At 43.7% G+C, this 20,027-nt stretch overlaps 2 protein-coding genes across 2 annotated transcripts in view; one reads left to right on the forward strand and one right to left on the reverse strand.

Moving 5' to 3' along the window:
* Positions 1-20,027, reverse strand: part of LOC106807892 — a 43,483-nt gene that overhangs the window by 21,515 nt on the left and 1,941 nt on the right. The window lies entirely within an intron of this gene.
* LOC106807893 (vacuolar protein sorting-associated protein 13D-like) lies at positions 8,553-9,658 on the forward strand. Its single transcript, XM_014810400.1, has 2 exons — positions 8,553-9,006; positions 9,358-9,658. The coding sequence occupies exons 1-2, from the start codon at positions 8,902-8,904 to the stop codon at positions 9,568-9,570; spliced, it is 318 nt and encodes a 105-aa protein (XP_014665886.1). The 5' UTR covers positions 8,553-8,901; the 3' UTR covers positions 9,571-9,658.

Genomic DNA, 20,027 nt, shown 5'->3' on the forward strand with positions numbered 1-20,027 from the left:
CGGGGATGTTCAATTATGAAGCGCTGTCCGCAGTGGAGACGTGCGCCAAATTCGAGGCCCGGCGCACGTCTCCACAGCGGTCAGCGGATGGTCTCCTCGAAATCAGGGGAGTAGATACATATGTCATCGATATAGGCCAACGCGCATTTGTGACGTAGCCCTCTAAGTACATTATCTAATAATCTTTGAAAATGCGAAGGCGCATTTTTACAGCTAAAAAGTAGCCCCTCTAAGTACATAATCTAATAATCTTTGAAAATGCAACGGCGCATTTTTACAGCCAAACGGTGTCCTAACGTTATCCGCGGCACCTTGTGAAGTAACGAAGCACGTCTTGGGGATGTCCGCGGAGTCAACAGGAACTTGAAAATATCCGGACCTCAAATCCAGGGTGGTAAATATTTTAGCGGACCTGAGAGCCTGCACCACGTCCTCTATGAGCAGTAATTGATATGTGTCAGTGCACGTAACCGTATTCATTCTCCTATAATCAATGCAGTCTTAATTCTCCTGATTTCTTCTTTACTAGTAGAACGCCACTAGACCAAGGGCTCATTGAGGGCCGTATAATCCCATTTTTAGCAACTTCAATGCCTCCTTTTGCACTTTCTCTTGTTGATCTAAAGACATACGATAAGGACAAGTTGTTATTGGCTTCGCATTTCCTGTATTAATTTAAAAGTGAAACAGGTGCGTGCATCCCAATTGAGCGTCCGTATGTGCAAAGGTACGATCGTGATTCTGTAGAAATGTGAGTAACGTTGCCCTCTGCCGTGGATAAGTAACATGCCGAACTAGCATAGCATGATCAAACGGTGTGCCGCCAGTTGTAAGTCGACGGGGTACGGAGTTTAAACCTCCACTCCCCGAGCATATAGCGCGCACCACAGCATGTGTGCTTTTGTAGGCTCTACTGAGGCAATTACTACATTCTTTAGTAGGCACCTTGGCGTACTTGAGCCGTTCTTAATAACGCATTCCACAGTATGATCAGCTGATACTATCGCCATCGTAGGTGTGACTATTTGGTTCTGGTTGCAACAAAAAGTCTTAAGGCCTGGCGACCCCTGTATACATAGTAAGGTACCCTCCTGAATACCTCTAGATACCCGTAAGACACACTTATGCAAGGCCACTGCAACCAAAGTAAAGCATTGCTAACTGCGCAGATGGTGACCACCCATGGCCGTTAGGCATTCTCAAGGGAACGACGCTGGCCCCTATGCGCAATATCCCCGCATTTAAATCAATGAGTACGCGCACGTGGGCGAGAAAATCTGCTCCTAGTACGAAATTTCTCAGTAGTCGATGAACGACGTAGCAGTCATGTTCTGCTGTAACCCTCCCTAAGGTAATCTTAAGGGAGGTGACCCCGACCATACTCAACTGCTGGCCTGATATTGATACCAAATGAGTGGCGCATTGTACCGCTGGCACAAAACCCGCCTTCGAACGCACACTCCGCGTTAATCGGTTTCATGCATTGTAACTAACTAACGTGACATCACTACCAGTATCGACTAATGCCGACAGACTCAAAGGCCTTATCTAAATTGTACACATTGGCGTACAGGTTCTGTGTGCCTCAGTCGCCTCGCTACACAATAAACCCCCACCTATCTCTACTGCCGACGCTGCATAAGTGGTGGGGGCGCATTTTCCGGCTGTCTATTAAGCATATTTAGCCGACAATCCCGTGCGAAATGTCCCCGGCGCCCGCAGTTAAAGCATACATCATCTCACATCGCCACTCGCCCGCGATGTAGTGAAACGGGTGGTCGAAATTCTACCGAGCCAGGTTGTGAAGCTGGGTTAGGCAGATATCCGATACGTGCCCGGGTCGCGAGGGCAACCCAATGACTAGGGGGCACGGATCTCTCACCGTTATTCTGGTAATTAAACCGCGGCGCGTTACGTGGCCCCATACATTACCATCGTGCCGCATTTCGCTTTGCGTCATTAATGAACACAAATTACGCAACACAGCCACCAGCACGGTGCCCGTACCGGCCGCGACTGTGCTAACTTCCATGGGCTCTCCGCTCTCCATCGCTGCCATGTGAGAAACGCTACCAATCACTCTATTGCATAATCACATTGCTAAACCCGCCTCTATATACGCTTCGTTAGCGGCTAATTCGATAGCTTACGATAGCGTCTGCGGCTTATGAGCAAGAAGCATTTTCTGCGTGGGGATGGATTAGAGGCCATCTAGAAATTCGTCGGCGAGTTGTTTTTGTACCTCTGCCGTTTGAATCTTCTCCAACGACATCGCCTTATATGCTCCCCTCGCTGTTGACGGAAAGACTTCAGTTCATGAAGCGCTTGCTACTCTTGCAATGGATCGGCAAATTGCTTATTGAGCTTCTCACTGAGGTCTTTCCACTCAATCGCCGGCGTTTCAAGCAACTACAAAACTCCGCGGCATGACCCCCTACTGTAGACAACGCAAATTGTTTTAACGTGCTGTCGTGCAAACTTAACTCGACCTGGGCCCACTCTAATGTGGCTCGCCAATCAGTAAATGTCGGGCCAACTACCGAGCGATCCCCCATGAACCATGGTATGGATTGCCTCACCTCTGCACTCCATAAAGTTCGACTTAGCGAGCCTGCTGCCGTATCTATGCATGGCTGCAGAGAATTTGAAGAGGGTGGCCAACTCCTCTAAATTAAAAAGCCGTGATGCAGGTTGATGGGTCATGCCGTGAGTTTCGCAGTTAAATATACAAATTAAAGTCTAGCCATAACTACTTAACTATAATTACTCCTATACCCAGGGCGGAAATGCGACATATGAGCATAACTAATAGTCACTGATAGCTTACGTTCTCACTAACCATAGAAATTTGCTCGTAGCTCAACTTCGAATGACCCCAGCACTAACACGCGTGCAACACAAAGCTCGAGATTCCTTAGATCACGGCACCAAATGTAACCTCGTACTTCTAGGGTGTGGGGAAAGAGCCGTAGGAGTAAGCATAGCAACAGCGTAAAACAAGAAGCAAACACGAACTAGTAAAGTAACGTACCACAAACAATTGTATTGGTCATGATGCAATAGTGAGTAGAGAGCAGAAACGTACGGCTGGATGCGTATAACTACACGTGAATGACAGTCAACCAAATAGAGAGGAAGTGCCTTCTGCTTCTTGTCGCGGCGCTCTTAAATGTACCTGAACTTGTTGTTTGACCTCCCTGGTCACGACATGCGCCGGCTGCGGGTTATAATAGATTATCCTGCACTCGGCCCCTCTGTTGACGTCGTTAGCTAACTTATTGCTTCTCCTATTACCCTCACGCTGTATCGCGCGCATCGAATATCTATTTCCCCTTGGCTTGTCGCCAACGCGACCTGCACGGCCTCATGCCCAAACTAACAGTAATTAATAAGCTATGGTGAAACCGGCTCCGTTACACGTATATGCGGGAATGATGTGATTGCGATCGCGAACGGTTGGCTGGCAGGTCAAGCATACACAATCGCTATTGCAACTGCATAACCGAGACAGGCATTGTGGGGTTTGCAGCAGTTTTTGCAGCTGCGGATGGTGTAACCAATGATAATGCCTTAACTTCGATGCGTGCAATTTCGGGGGCGATTTCGAACAGTTTTCTTTTTAACTGTTGCCCCCATAATAACATTTTCGGAAGCTCTTTTTGGAACTTCGGGGGCAATTTCGCCCGCCGCTTCCGTGTATTTTTTCCACTGCTGTGCGCTATTGTCCCAGACATAGCGAACATGTTTCTTTATAATTTTACCAACAGCGCGGCGATTCGCACGAAATTGTGTATATGGGAACGGTAGTATGATGCTAAACCAAGAAATGAGCGAATTTGCTTAACTGTTTTTGGCGGTTTTAAATTATGTATTGCCGTAATCTTTTTGGGGTTGGGTGAAATGCCGGCCGCTGAGATCGTGTGACCTAGATAAAGAACAGTTTCTTTAAGAAAAACAGACTTACTAGGATTTAATTTCAAATGTGCAGAACACAAGCGATCGAACACAGTTTGTAGGTCTCGTATGTGCTAAAAAAAAGGAAAAGAAAATAATGATGTCATTGATATAAGGAATAGCACATGTGTCATGTAAACCTGTTAAAACTCTATTTAATCATTTTTGAAGGACGCTAGGCGCATTTTTCAAACCAAATGGTAATTTTTCGAGGTATGACTTGAATTATGTGTAACTATACAAGTTTTGTGTTTGTCGATTGGATCCATAGGTATTTGAAAATACCCGCTCTTTAAATCTAAAGTGGAAAAACACTGAGCGTTACCAAGAGATGCGAGTATGTTCTCTATTCGCGGGAAAATGTATACAATAAACTTAGTCACCCGATTAAGTTGCCTGTAATCGACAATCATCCGACCCAGTGAATCATGTTTTTTTGTAACTATAAACACGGGACTTGACCATACGCTTGAGCCCTCTGAAATTACGCCAGCTCGTAAAAGTCTGTCTATATGTGTTTGCAATGCTTGGCGTTGTAACAAAGGTGTACGATAAGCTTTTTGTGCTATGGCCAGGTCGCCTTGTGTATCGACAGCCATGGTAACAAAGTGTGTACCTGGTCTGAGGTCACCATCTTTAATAGCAAACAAGTCTGCATTGTGTGTAATTAGCGAGCGGATTTCTGTAAGTTGTCGACTGCTGAGATGTTCCAATTTTAAACACTTGATAATTTCGACTCATAACGCTGTGTGCGAGCTCGTTAGGCGGCAATGAGGTGCCATTGTCAACAACGCTCAGCCGCTCCGAGTCACTGCTGACTGGTTTACGCGGCGTGCTTACGACCGGTCTGCCCATGTTGACTGACACAACAGGGTGGTTTTTAAGATTGGCGTGCGAAATGACAGAAGGGGTAGAAAGTGGAGGGGAGAGTGTGAAAGTGGTTTGAACAATATTGACATGCGGAGGGTGTTCTACATGGGGGGGCGGAGGCTTATATATATAGAGAGCTATAAAGAGACACAGCTGTGGTATTATTAGTAAATGTTACAGATAAATTAATGAGAGTGCGCGGAAAAGGTGCTTGAGACGCTGCGGCGTGGGAAACATACATAGGTTGCGTATGAGATACAAGTGGTTTAGTGCTGACAATAGGTGCAAATGTGATGGGAAAGCTAATGGACATTAGCAGCATGCATACGGCGTGGGAATCATGTGTGCGGCCGCGGGAGGGTGTGGAAGGGAGATTATGCAACGTGCTTGAAGCATGGGTATGGGTCAAGCGTGTTGACGAAAGACGGGGTGGGGAATTTGGGCGTGAAGTGAAACATTTATGGCGTGGATAATTGGTGTGCGGGTGAAACACTTGTACTGGGTGGCATCAACAACACAGGAGGGGAGTAGGTGTAACGAGTGAAGATGTACGCAGCTGCAGGGTTGTTCCTCTAATTACGTGTAGCAGGCGAGATTACGGATTATACAAAGGAATAACGATACGCAGATGGTTTGGGTGGGGAACTGGTGGCTGAGTATGCGAAGACGTAGACAATAAGTAAACACAGTGGACACCACGAGTTGCTTTTGGGGGCAACACAATGGATTTACACAGCGTGACACGTGCACAGGAAGCAGTTGCATATGTTAACATACGCACAGTGGTATTATTAATCGTTAGCAAATTATGTGCGCAATTTAAATTAATGCGATGTCGCGTCATAAAATTAAAACCAAGTAATGCCGTATGTGTGAAATTATGAACAATATAGAATACCTGAAAAACAGTATGACTAGCAATTTACACCGGTAAATTTACGCGACCCAGCACAAACAAATGGTGACCGCTTGCTGAATTTAGAATTTGCGTACTATCCCGAGAAAAATCTTTTTGATAACGTTCTTTTAATTCAGCCCACAATTCGTTATTAAGTAGGGAAACAGGCGACCCTGTATCCAGTAAAGCGTTTACAGAAACATCCCCAAATTTGACATAGCAACACGGTGTGGTATTGTCATTAAAAGCCGATGCAGGCCTGTGCATTCGATCGTGAGACTTTTCTACTATCGAAGCAACTTTCAACGTCTCGTCATGAACGTAGCATTTGCATTTACCCACGGCGTATACGAGGTAGGTCCCCGTTGTTGAAGATGGCAGTTTCTCTACATATGTCAGGATTGATTAGATAAAGCACAGATAGGGCGGTTGTCTGGCGTGTATGAATAACGGGTATTTGGTGCTGGAGTGAACGGTAGCTGGCGTGGTGGGTATGGAGGCGGTGATTGAAACGACCGTGACTGAAAGGATTGAAGGCGTTGCGGAGCGGAGCGGTAGGGATAAGATGGTGGCGGAGGTGATTGATAAGACAAAGGTGAACAGTCAAATTGTCATGGGTTAGACATACGTGTATTATAGCGTGGTGGCAGAGGCGTGAATTGCCCCGCGCGCCCGCTATTAGCAGTCCGCGTATTTACATTGTCAGCTGCAGCCTCAGCCCTGCGTGTTTGCGATAAATCAGCTACGATTTGTCTCAAATCCGCTATCTGCTGTTGGATAGTCTGTGCATTAGTCGCCGTAATTTGTGAAACCTCGGTAATTTCAGGCTTCTGTGAGCGAATTCTCACTTCCAAATCACGCGCACTTTCAGCATTATCCAGTTGCACAGCTTTAATAAAAGATGATGGTTTTTGCCAAACTAACGTACGCTTTAGAGATTTGGACGAAATACCATCAATAAGTTGTTCAATGAGTCGAATATTGCGAACCGTATCCGTGTCAGTAATGATACCGAACGCAAATCGTGCATGGTTCTCCAAACGTTTGGCAAACACCTGCACCGACTCAGACGAGCGTTGCTTAGCTTTCTTAAACTTTTGTAATGCTACAGGTACCTCACTCGAATCCGTATATTGTTGTTGCAAAATATGTATAAAATGTGCCCATTCAATAGCCGGTTAGGCCTTACATGGTAAAAATCTCCACAGCATAACTAGCCGGCTCATCACTGAGTAAACGCAGCGCAAGTTGAACACGACGTTTGTCAGTTGTTTCATCTAATATAAGTAATAACTGGTTAAGCGATTTCAGCCACTCTCCAAAAGAGACCGGGCTATCATCACAACCATTGAATGTTGGGTAACCTCCCAACAACAATAAACTTTGAACTTCTTTAATTAATTGTTTCATACTGCTTGTTGGAAAGGAAACCTCGTCATCCTCGGAGGAAACAGATTCCACCGGACGATCAATGTTAATATCAGACAGGTGTTACGGATCTTGAAGTTGCTGACGAGGGTTTGCCATGACGAACACAATGGTATGGTTACAAAAAGGAGGGGAACGAGTGAAAATGAAAGACAAATTAGACAGAGAGACGACAGGCAGGAAAAGCAGTGGCTAGAGTAGTAAAATCAATGAAGGCTTGATATTCACGATATCATGTAGTATACGGCATACGCTCCGCCAAAATATGCATCAGCAATCGCATGAAAAAATACAGAAATATGCAGACAACGAACTCCGTAGCTATTTACAAGAATAACGATGCACTGTCTGCGACGACAATGGTGAAACACACGGTGGTGCGGTGATGTTCAAACACTTTTGACAACTCTCAAGAATGAACGGTTGTTCGTGTGACAGAACCACTCAGTGTAAAAAAAAACACATATGTTTACACATAGTAAATCAACATAGCAATATAGCAACATCCTAAAAAGACGTTTAGCAACATCGAAAAAAGAACATCGAAAAAAGACGTTTAGCAAAATGTACGCGCTGGTCAAGCACCAGTGTAGGGATGAGCATTTGCTACCCGTGATCGTATTAGTGTTTAATCGTGAGTGTTTATGTTACACCCTTTGCTAACGTCTATCAAACACAGATTATAAGGAACATATAACAACAATGGTGTACGATATCCAGTTATTCTCTTTAATTGCTCTGCCTTAACTATGTATACGCCCATAGCAGGGCAACCGCGTACACTAGAGGTGCCGAGTAACATCATAACTTATGAGGTTATTGCTGTGTCGCACTATTCTCTAACCAATGCGTAGTATATCTCAACCCTCTCTTTCTCACTCTCTCTCCGATCCTGTCTCTAGTCAAACACGCGGTTATATACCGACATTTGTAGACCCGCCTACCTATTGTTTCTGGTCACTCCGTTTTACGCTACTGCCTGTAATTGGCTAATTCTACCACTGTCTAGTCCAGAGTTATAACTTTACACAGCTAGCCTGTATCCCAAAATAGAACAAATGCTTAGTCATGTGTATATTTATTTCTGTCTTTCCGCGGTATTACATTATTATCATTATAATGGCGACACGTACAGCACACTCGCAGCGGCGAGTGCGGGAGCGTTCGGCGTTAGTTTTTATAAAGGAAAGTTGATATACAGTGACACAACAGTGGAACTGTAATTGAGAGGTACGGTAGTATTTGTATGTAACATGTGGTTTTCAGATGTTACATTTATTAGTAATTGTAGATAGACTTAACTTTAGCTGTAAATAGCCTTGGGCTGGGTAGAGTCAGTTAGTTAGCATGTAGGTTAAAACTAGGTTGCGTGTGTGATGTAGCGTGTAGTTTAGGGATTTAGTCTAGACGGGGTAGATTGATTACATATGTTTATGCACATGTGGGTTTTGGCGCGAACCAGGTGAACAAAGAACGGGTAGTCGTGCTTGATTGGCTGGAAAGAGTTTAGCTTGTTTGTGATTGGTGGGGATTTGAATATAAATAGAGATTTCGGGGAGTCGATGGGACTGGACTTGACTGGAGGGGAACAAAGACGAACGAGACTGAAAAGCTGGCATCCGTGTGGCGTGTACTGTTAGCGACCTGTAGCATTTGTAAGCAATATATATCTTTTGGTGAACACAAATTATATACTTTGACTTTGATTATTTTACTCTAAATTCTTTCATTCAAACCCTTGTGTAACTTCTATGCTACATGTCAATGTGCGTTCATATTATTTTCAGTTTTTACTGACTGTCCTAAGTGCCTGTGGTCGGCTGGTCGCCCACGGAGTCTCCAACTCCACTGCCAAGGTTTGTCTACTCAGTACTATGCTCACCCACGACCTCACATGATTTCTGTCTCTCTGTCACGTCTGAGTACAGTACTGGCTCTGATTCCCTCTCGTGTAGTTTCTGTCTCTCAGTTACCACCAGCCAGCTTCCGTGCTAGCTACGGTTTCTTTCCAGTACAGTACCTTTCAGCTAATGCAGCGATAGTTGATTTTATGCAACGTGTGCACGCATCACTACCCTTCTCCGCAGCTAAATGTTATTTAACTATTTTTAGTTAGTGCAGGTCATAAAGCTAATGAACTCGGCTTATCATGTGTGGTGCTTCATCTTATGAAATGATCTACAAGAATGGCTGTTGCTGTGTTGCAGTTTACTGGTTCGTTGTCTGACACACTGGGAAAAGTTTCTATGGATCAGAGACACCAGGAGATGCGCGAGGAGGTCAGAGTGCACTCTGGTAGCAGTGGGGCACATCTAAAGGCTGGACTGCAGGGCCTGGGAATTGGAGTCGTTGGCGGTCTCGCGGGCGTATTTATGCAGCCCATAGAGGGTGCTGCTAAGGATGGAGTCGCGGTAGGTTAAGAGGTCTATAATAAAGTTGAGAACTAAACCGTATTATAGAAAATGAAAAAAGCTCATTTTTAGCTCGCCTTGACATCGACAAGATGAGCTATTGTCATGGGGTGTCGTCCGTCTTACGTCCGTCCATCCGTCAACATTTGGCTACGATCAACGATAACTCAAGAACCGTTTAACCCACATGTTTCAAATTGCATATAGTTGTTACTCCTATCCGAGAGGTTTGAACGTCCTATTTTGGAGCACGCCCGGCGACCTACTTTCGAGCCACGTCCACTTTTTGGCAAGAGGAAATGAACATAAGTCAGTTCAGTTTCAACGGATTTTGCTCATTTCTAGTATGTGAATGCATATAAGGACTGGCCCCAAAACATATCACACAGGTTTTTATATTTTTTTTAATTATGCAAATTAGGTAGATTTTGGCAATTTCACTATACATTTCAGTGTCTGCCTACGTTCAACGATAACTCAAGAACCGTTTGACCAACATGTTTCAAATTGCATACAGTTGTTACTCCTATGGGAGAGATTTGAACGTCCTATTTTGGAGCGCGCCAGTCGACCTACTTTCGAGCCACGCCCACTTTTTGGCAAAAATTAAAATGGCCATCTAAATTCATTCGACTATGTTAAATTTTGGTATGTGAATGTGTAAGGCTAGCCCCAAAACAGTTGTTACTCCTATGGGAGAGATGACAACATCCTATTACGTTTATTTCGTCTAACTGGTTAACAACTCTACAATCGTACCTATATACGTGTAATATTGTATTTTAGATTCTTCGTTACAGTAATTTGACTGGAATATTTTATTGTTTTTATTTGCGCAATATTCGAAAACCAAAATGGCGATCATTTAGGCGTAGCCCCATCTCTCGTCAAGATTTTAGACTTTCAGATCCGAAACATTTATTTTCGCATCAAAACTTATGCATATATCATTATCAAGAGTAGCTATGTTATATAATGGGAGTTCTCCCATATATACTCTTGCTTTATATACCCCCTTCCTCTTCTATCACACCCCAGGTGAGCTACAGTGTCATTGACACTATCATTTGTTTGTACATTGAAATTGCTACAATGTGTCTTGGAATTTTGTCAAGGGTCTAATTACGGGGCTTGGAAAGGGGCTTGCTGGGGTGGTAACCAAGCCAACGGTTGGGATTTTGGACATGGCTTCTGGTACAGCACTCGCCATCAGCAAAGGTAGCCGCAGCAATAGCCAGCAAGAGTTCCAGGTACTACAACAATCTCAGCACATTCAGCATTAAATTCTAAAAAGAATTTTAGGCCTAATGAACCACACATTAAACCTGAATCAAAATTCAAAACAAAAATTGGGACACTTAAAGAGCATGGCATAAATCACCAATATGTTACAAGACAATGTATAATGCAATCTGGATGTGTTTCATCGGCATGTGAGTTGCAGTGAACATATATATGTTACACACTCAGTATAAAATGTAATGTTAAATCAACATTTATGAAAGCACTGAGCTCGCACAGTAAAGACGTGTTTACATATAAACTATTCGTCCTTGCCACACTGATTAGCCACACCATGCAATATGGCACAGGTTGGTTGCGTTACAGTACTATTTTAGTTTGTACATTATATTGGTGCTGATCATCGGTCATTTGTCTGCACGACAGCGTGTTCAGCCGACACGTTGCAGCTCTGGCGTCGGAGGCTCGTTGGCGGCGGACACGTTGCAGTGCTCCTCTCAGGTGCAGGCTGAAGACCAGCGCTACTCTCAGGTGCAGGCTGAAGACCAGCGCTACTCTCAGGTGCAGGCTGAAACTCTCAGGTGCAGGCTGAAGACCAGCGCTACTCTCAGGTGCAGGCTGAAGACCAGCACTACTCTCAGGTGCAGGCTGAACAACAGCGCTTCCTCTTTAGCCTCAACCGCAACAACTACAGCGAAATGTGAGCGCTTACATAATTTAATAGATAAATAAAATAAAATATGGTGATTGAAAAGATAACGAAATCATTATTAAATAGATTCTCGGTTTGCGCAACGATATCTAACTATTTCTATAACCAATTCCTACAGTGCTGTAGAACGACAGAAGTTTACCACTTTTGCAAAGAAGATATTGTGGTTGTTGAGATGATAATGTAGCCGTAGCGTGTAACGTACTCATGGTTGTGCAATTCTCCACATATAGGTTGATTGCATATGAACAAACAGGCGTTGCGCAACAGATCCACTGTCTCATCACCAGTGAGAACGTGTACTTCCTATGCGGCCCACGTCAACATAAGAACATCTTTCTGCTGGTGAGCATGTCAGAGCTGCAGCAGTGCCACCACAGATCGGAGGGTTGCGGCACCGGCAGCAAGCACTACATAATATTATGTAAGTAACACAGTGCTGCCATCTGTCCCGAACTTTAAATAAATAATTACAGGCTTATAGTAGAGCATCTGATATACATTTGGTTGAATCCGTCATGACAATACTCTGACAACAGTTTGCTAAAAAGGCAGTCCACCATTGGCTATTAACCATGTAATAGTATCTACGTTGGGTTGGGGCAACTTCCTTTGCCCCCCCCCTTTCTCCCCACCCCACTAGCCACGCCCCTATGTGTATATTGGATATTTTTATTATACTGATGAGAATGCACCTTAAGTCTTCTCATGCGATCATTTCGCTGATGACAGACCTGAGCAAGAAGCCGAACGTGCAGCAGCTCGTTGACTATGGTGATCCGGCTGACGACCAGCAGTCACCAGCCGTGGAGTGCGCGAGCGGAGCTGTTGCCAGCAAGATCGCTAACAAGATCAACTACGCAAAGAACCTCTATCAGGAGCGCATGCAGACACTGATGACCGACGAAGGGCCGGACAACGCGTGGTAGTGGAAGCCGTCATATGGAGGGTGATAACATCACACAAAGGGTGGTGATGTTACACAAGGTGCGATGACGTCACACAATAGGTGATGACATCACACAATGGGTGATGATGTCACACAAAGGGTGGTTACACCACAATGAGGGTGGTGACGTTACACTGAATGGCAGACATCACGTGGAAGGTGTTTACGTAATACAAAAGGTGGTGATGTCACATTGAGGGTGGTGACATTGATGTGATACAGAGGGTGGCAGACGTCACATAAAAGCATCGAGGGTGGTGACATCACATAGAGAAATAGAGAATGATAACGGTGACATAGCATCTGTGCATGTCTGCTTGTCACATCAGGAATTATGAAAACAAATTTTGGCCAAATATTTCAGGCTTACCCAGGTAGGAGGGCAGAGAAGGATTAGAAACCAACCCCCATCTAAGACAGAATAACTAAGCATTATCGATTTAGTTACGAGGTGCAACCACGTCTCTTGATATTATCATGAGATTTCAAAGTCGAACACATGCACCGGCATAAGTTGATAACAGTAAATAATATGGGCATGTGGATAGAATCATATAATTGGCATAAATATGTAGATAGACGGCATGTGATAATTACATTAAATGTGAAGTATACAGGTATACATAGATCAGGGATGTGCAAATTTGTCATCTGTTAATAAGTAATGAAGATAGTTTTGAAGTGTCATGATGAGCAAATGGTTTTTATGTGCACAACAGTTTTGCTTACTAGTCTTTGCTCTGCATATTTGGGTAGTCGGCGAACAAAGTTATCCTGAACTGTGATAGTTAAAACATGCTCAAGCATATGCCCTAGGTGTAGAAAGCAAAATTATTTCTGAACGCAGTCATTACGTGGCATACCAGTTGTTGTAATGAGGGAGTGGACATAACAACTGTCATCGCAAGACTTTTTGGGGTGAATGCTCACTCATGACAACAATGTCACCTTGGAGCATAACTTTTTTGTATAAACTTGTGCTATCATTGGCAGCTGCAATCATCTAGTGGTGGAATGGCTGTGTGCAAAACCTAAAGTGCCACGATATCCGTGATTGTAGATCAATAATAGACTGTTATTCTTAAATGACAACTGCTGAATCATTAATAGTCTAGAGGACAGGCAAAAATGTAGAATGATCTCAATATATGCAAGTTATTTGCAGGAACATTAGTATTCTGTATGTAAAATACTGTGAATGCTTTTAAGGATAAACATATTTGATACTTTATTCTTAGGTGACTTTGGTGATAACAGCTTTGTTCTGTTTTCTTTTACTCATCAAAGGGATACCTGCATAATTTCTTACGATTGGGGACACCTACCTAGGGGCATTACAACCAGCAGTAACATGTTGACAGTAATTAGTAACATTCATGTTATGCCAAATGTTCATAGTTTGTTGTCATTCACTAATTGAGGCTTGAAAAATGAGAGCTCGCTAGTCCGTACCTAACTGATCTGGATTTTTGCTATCCTTGTGTAAACGTAAGATCAGCACGCCAGAAGACAACAGAAAGTACATTGTTGAGCGTTAATCTTGTAGGGTATTTTAATGGCGATTCATTTGACCCCCTGGGGATTACATTGCAGTAAACCAGCTGGGGGAACCAGGCTCGAAGTACACCAACGTCCGGAAGAGTAAATCTATTGGAAAACAACAACCAGACAACGAAATTCACTATGGCAGCGAAAATGAGAGAGAACACATTCTCTAACCCGAGCATGTCGGAAGTGACGCAACTTGTACGCATTGGCTATTGGCTATATCTCCTTGGCCAAAAAGGGCAATCTTACTACTTACAATAGGCATGTGTAGCACTCCACGACACAAAGGGGTAATCTCAAATGTTTCAGGTGGAGTATCGCCCACACTCCCCCACTTAAATATTGTCATCTCTGACAATATTAATACAAAAAAACAGAAGTAGTAATCAACAGTAATATTTCAAGTAATAACTATGACGAAGTTCTTGGCTTCACACCAGCCAACATCTGAACCAAAAGCAGTTGAGTCTCACTGATGTTTGCTAGAACCCGTGCATCTGCAAAACTCACTACGTCCTGATTAACTGCAGACACCGGTAATTTATGCACATTCGAATGTGATCCTGCTGTAGAACGCGTAGATTTATGTGTCGTTGTGACATATTCACACCCTGACTGTGCATCAAGATCTCCTTTATGTTCTTCATTCTCCAAGGCTGCTTTGAAAGGCCAATCCTCCTGGATATCCTCTACACTTAATTCTGAAGCTTCCTCTGCACTAAGGTCTGACGCTGTATCGGGAGGCAATTCCTCCGTAGTGTTCCCTGCACCCAGTTCCGGAACAGTATAGGAAGACAACTCCTCCGTAGTGTCCTTTGCTCTCGGTTCCAAAGCTGTATCTGGAGGTAAATTCTCCTTAGTATCTAATGCACGCAATTCTATCCACTCATCGTCAAGATCACTATCTTTACGACTATCTAGTTCCTCAGAGGACATTAATACATGACCGTTATTCACCACATCCGCTAACACTCTAGTATCCAGTAACTCTGAACGGTGTACGCTTTTCTGTCCATTGTCCTCCAAAGATTCAATTACGTATACATTATTGTCAAGTATTTCGACAATCTTGTATGGGATAGGATTCCATATGTCCTGGATCTTATGACGTAACCTAAAGTGATTTTTCACAAACACTCTGGCACCTACAACAAGTGGTTGATCGTTTGACTTCGAATTAACACGTTGCTGTCTCTTTAACACGGCCTGTTCTGTCCTTGTACTATGTGTAATGCATCCGTTAATCGCTTGTGATGATCAACGACCCAGTCTTCATCTATGCTTTCGTCCGCTTTAGCTAGTAAGGAGTCCACAGGTAGTCTCGGTTCACGGCCAAAGAAGAGATAGTGAGGGGAATATCCCGTAGTTGAGTGTGGTGTACAATTGTAAGAGTAAATAAGTTCTGGTAGCAACTCTGGCCATTTCCGCTTCTTTTCCGGTGACAGTGTCCTGAGCAGATTATGCATCGTATGATTAAATAGTTCACAGTTACCATTTCCTTGTGCGTGATAAGGGGCAGTATTAGTTTTCACAACAACATATAGTCTACATAACGCCTCGATCACTTTCCCTTCAAAATTGCGACCTTGGTCACTATGAAGTCGCTTAGAAACACCATATTACAGGAACCACTCCTTGAACAGAATTCTCGCCACATTTGAAGCTGTCTGGTCTTTTATTGGAAACGCCTGAATGAACTTGTAGGTGTATACGTCCGTGACTACCAATACATTTTTAATGTTTCTTGTACCAGGCTCCAAAACTGAAATCCATGGCGACTATTTCCAAAGGTTCTTTCGCAATAGCAGATCCAATAGTTGGACGGACAAACTCTTCTTTTCCAAGCAAGCATCTTGTACATGAAGCACAGTATACCTTAATGTATTGGGCCATACCAACCCAATAACACCTACTCCGAAGGAGACTGAAACAACGGTCTGACCCATGATGACCCATTTCGTCATGTACTTGTTTCAAAACTTCCACTTTCAATACTTCTGGTAGCAAAACTTGCTTAACAATGTCACCACCCTCTCTACACAGTCGATAAAACACTCCCTCTTCACAAGTGAGTTGATCATCCCTTCTCATGAGTTTTCGTACACCACGATTTTCCTTCTGTAGCCTAGCATTTGTAACAGGTCTGAGCGACCACAGCCGTATGATTTGCCCGATGCAAGGGTCATCTGCTTGTAAAACTGACATTATCTCGTTTGCAGACACAATGGGGTCACTGGTGGTATCTTCCGAGGTGATGCCTTCATTTGATCCATCCATACACACTGAACAACATTCTGGAGTTAGATTTTTACGTCTTTGGGTACTGCTAAGGATTCCAAATGAGCAGTTTCTTGAGTGTGAGACGTCTTCCGACTTAAGGAGTCTGCTGTCTTGTTGACACGGCCAGATCGGTGTTTGATAACAAGAGTGTAGTTTGCCAACTCTGCAACCCGTCTAAGTTCCGTGGCACCAAGTTTTGCTGTCGTTGACTGGATGTACGTAAGTGGGTCATTGTCAGTATAGACCAAACATTCAATTCCCAACAACAGATCCTTGTACTTTTCGGTGACAGCCCATTTTACGCCCAAAAGTTCGTTTACAGCTACTGTAGTTGCTCATGTTCTTCTCACTTTCTCGGAGAGCTTTGCTATCATATCCCAGAACAACACCTTTACCTTCCTGTTCTTGAGAGAGAACGGCGCCCAATCCTAGATTGCTGGCATCTACCTCCAAGATTTAAGGTTTTGTGAAATCAGGGTAACCCAATAGGGGAACTATCAGCTTCTTCTTGAGCTCAGTAAAAGCTCTGTCACAAGTAGAGTCCCATGCGCCAATACCTGGGACAACACACACTGCCTGATGACGTTTCTTCTTCTTTGGTCCCTTCAACAATGCGTGTAGGGGTGCAGCCGTCTTAGCAAAATCAGGCACAAAGCGGCGGTAATACCCGGCCAAACCAAAAAATCCTCTCAACTCCATCTCAGTTTTAGGAGTTGGCCACTCCTTCACAGCTGATACTTTCTCAGGATCCGGTCTTATATCACCTGACGAGACAGTGTGCCCAAGATATCTAAGTTTAGTCTTAAACAGCTGACGTTTCTCGGGTTTTACTTTTAAATTTGCCTTAAACAATTTTGTGAGCCCCATCTCCAGACGCTCTAACGTCTCCTCAAAAGTTCTCCAAAAATGAGGATATCGTCCAAATAGATGAGGATCGTTTGAAAGTTTTGTTCTCCGAGCAACTTATCCATTAATCTCATTAATGTAGCTGGGACGCCGGTGAGGCCAAAAGGCATTCTGCGGGTGTCATATAGACCACCTGTATCCACTCGAAAAGCGGTTTTCTCTATGTCCTTACTAGCCATAGGAATCTGGTTAAACCCATGCACTAAGTCCAAACTTCAAAAGTACTGTGCATCTTTTAACAAACCTAATGCTTCTTCTATACGAGGTAATGGGTAGGCATCTTTCCTAGTCCTTGAATTCAGCGCTTGGTAATCACAACATATTCTCAAGGAACCATCCTTTTTCTTTACCAATACCACTGGCAACGCATATAGACTGCTGGATTCTTGGATTACGCCAGTGTCTAACGACTGTCTGAGTTACTCCCTCACTTCGGACCACATGTGCGGTGGCACTCTGCGGTGTGGAATCCTGATTGGAATAGCATCTGTGGTGTTGATCTGATGTTCGATCATGTCACAATACCCAATGTCAAGCTCCGACATGCTAAAAACGTGCTTGTGCTTCTGAATGACCTCTTCCACTTGATGCTTCTGTTGATCAGTCAAGTCTCCATTCATTTCCATTCTAGACAGAAGATCATCCGTATACTTAGACATGACCGTTTCGTCCGACTTCATTCTCACTTCCATCTCAGAAACACCCACCTGAACCACATCCACTTTTGATTCGGGTTCAGCAGCACTCAGTACCCCTATCGGTGTCCTGGGACGAAGATAAGCATCAGCATCGGAGAAATTTGCTAACTTAACCCTAACTTGAACTATTACTTTACCACTCTCGTCATGAATCACACAAGAGGGTGCTAGACGTATACCTCTTGGCAACTCTAGTCCACGGTTTTCCTCAACTATCACTGAATATATCCAAATTTAAGATAGTTAGACTAAATGTGAATCACTTCAAATGTCAATGCGAGTCGTCAAGCCTCATCCAAATATTGCAGTTCAGGATCCTTTTCAGGGGCCGTTCAGGATCCTCCTCAGGGGTAAAAGACGCCATCCCACTTCTGACACCATTTAACGTAAGATCGGCACGCCAAAAAACAACAGAAAGCACATTGTTGAGCGTACATCTTGTAGGGTATTTTAATGGCGATTCATTTGAGCCCCTGGGGATTACACTGCAGAAAACCAGCTGGGGGAACCAGGCTCGGAGTACACCAACGTCGGGAAGAGTAAATCTATTGGAGAAGCAACAACCAGACAACGAAATTCGCTATGGCGGCGAAAAAGAGAGAGAACGCATTCTCTAACCCGAGCATGTCGGAAGTGACGTAACTTGTACGCATCGGCTATCTCCGTGGCCAAAAAGAGCAATTTTACGACTTATGATAGGCATGTGTAGCACTCCACGACACAAAGGGCTAATCTCAAATCTTTCAGGTGGAGTATCGTTCACACTTGACCTAATAAAGATCAGACAAGTGGCCAATAGACTAAATTAAACACATGATATCAGTTGTGGATTAAGTACTGGGTGGTGTGAACTTTGGAGAAATGACTCAAAAACTGCTTCCTTTCCTTTAGCCTTTTGCAATAATAGTATTTGGAATTGTTTACCAAGGTACGAGTTGGGAGTAAAGAACCCCCCTCTCATTATTAGAATGTCCCTCCCCTAGCTAATGCAAACTAATCCGCTTTCATTGTTGTTTAATTATGATTTTTGAAAAGAGGTGAAATGACAGAATTTCTAGCTTTACTATATATTATTTATGCCCATATTATTTTGGTAATATTGCAACAACTTTAGCGCCTGTCCTGCCTGCAAGCAAGTCTGCTGAGACCCACAGCTGATCAGACATCAGGAAAGGAACCGCTTTATTTGTACGCCAAAGTTAGCCCCAAAAATCCTTCTTGCCACACGACTATAAATATTCTTAACACCCTTAGGAGCTAGCGGCGCGATCGGCCAACATCAATTTTTTATTTATCGCTTTTCAAAGCGTCACCGAAAAGGCAGGTTCGCGACACCACCTTTTATGCGTTATGTATTTTAAACAGCAATTTCGTTGGGCAAGAATGCTGAAAACAGTCGCCAGTAGCCCTGGGCCGGCTGTTACTCTCATAGAACAAGCCCTCAAGCCTCGGGCCCCTCCCCACCCTGTGACGGGCTGGAGCTGTTTGATGTTACTACGCATGCAAATCGCATCTGCGTACTATATACGGCTGCATAGCACGCCCGCGGCATACATACACACACAACTTGCAGGTCAAATAAACGCCACACACTGGCCAACCGTTCTTGACAATCTCAAACAGCTGACTAAGCCGTGCTCTATATTGTAAAGCAAAACTATATCTACAATGTTATTAATAATGAAGGTACTGTTTGCGACTGTAAAATGCAAATTTGATACATCTTCTAACCCCCAAATTTGCGCTCAACGGATTAGACGTTTTCACAAAATCAACCCTGGGCGGATTTGAATCCGCGATTTCGCGAGATCCGTGGAAATTCTCTCATTCCCGCGCCGTAGAGTATGCAATTAGCTATTGCATTTGCGTAGACAATACAGCGGGTAAAATGATTCTTCTCAGGCTAAAAATTTATTTATCGCAATGCACTATGATACAACACACTCACACAAAATATATTACACAGCAATGGCTTTGCACTGTCAGTGTAATGAAACGCAAATTACAATTGCATTTTACACGTACATCGTCGCATTTTCTGACAAACAGGCAGCCGAATATGCACCATCGCCGCTCGACCTGTGAAATTCCAGTTGTAAATTCCATGTTGAATATGAGGAAAATTTGTACA

This window comes from Priapulus caudatus, unplaced genomic scaffold, assembly GCF_000485595.1.
Source record: "Priapulus caudatus unplaced genomic scaffold, Priapulus_caudatus-5.0.1 Scaffold240, whole genome shotgun sequence".
Classification (NCBI taxonomy): Eukaryota; Metazoa; Priapulida; class Priapulimorpha; order Priapulimorphida; family Priapulidae; genus Priapulus; species Priapulus caudatus.

Excerpts from the sequence above, each read along its gene's own strand:
- LOC106807893 (XM_014810400.1), top strand. The coding sequence starts at position 8,902 with ATGCTACATGTCAATGTGCGTTCATATTATTTTCAGTTTTTACTGACT. Across the intron at positions 9,007-9,357 it reads TCTCCAACTCCACTGCCAAG|TTTACTGGTTCGTTGTCTGA; the intron begins GTTTGTCTACTC and ends GCTGTGTTGCAG.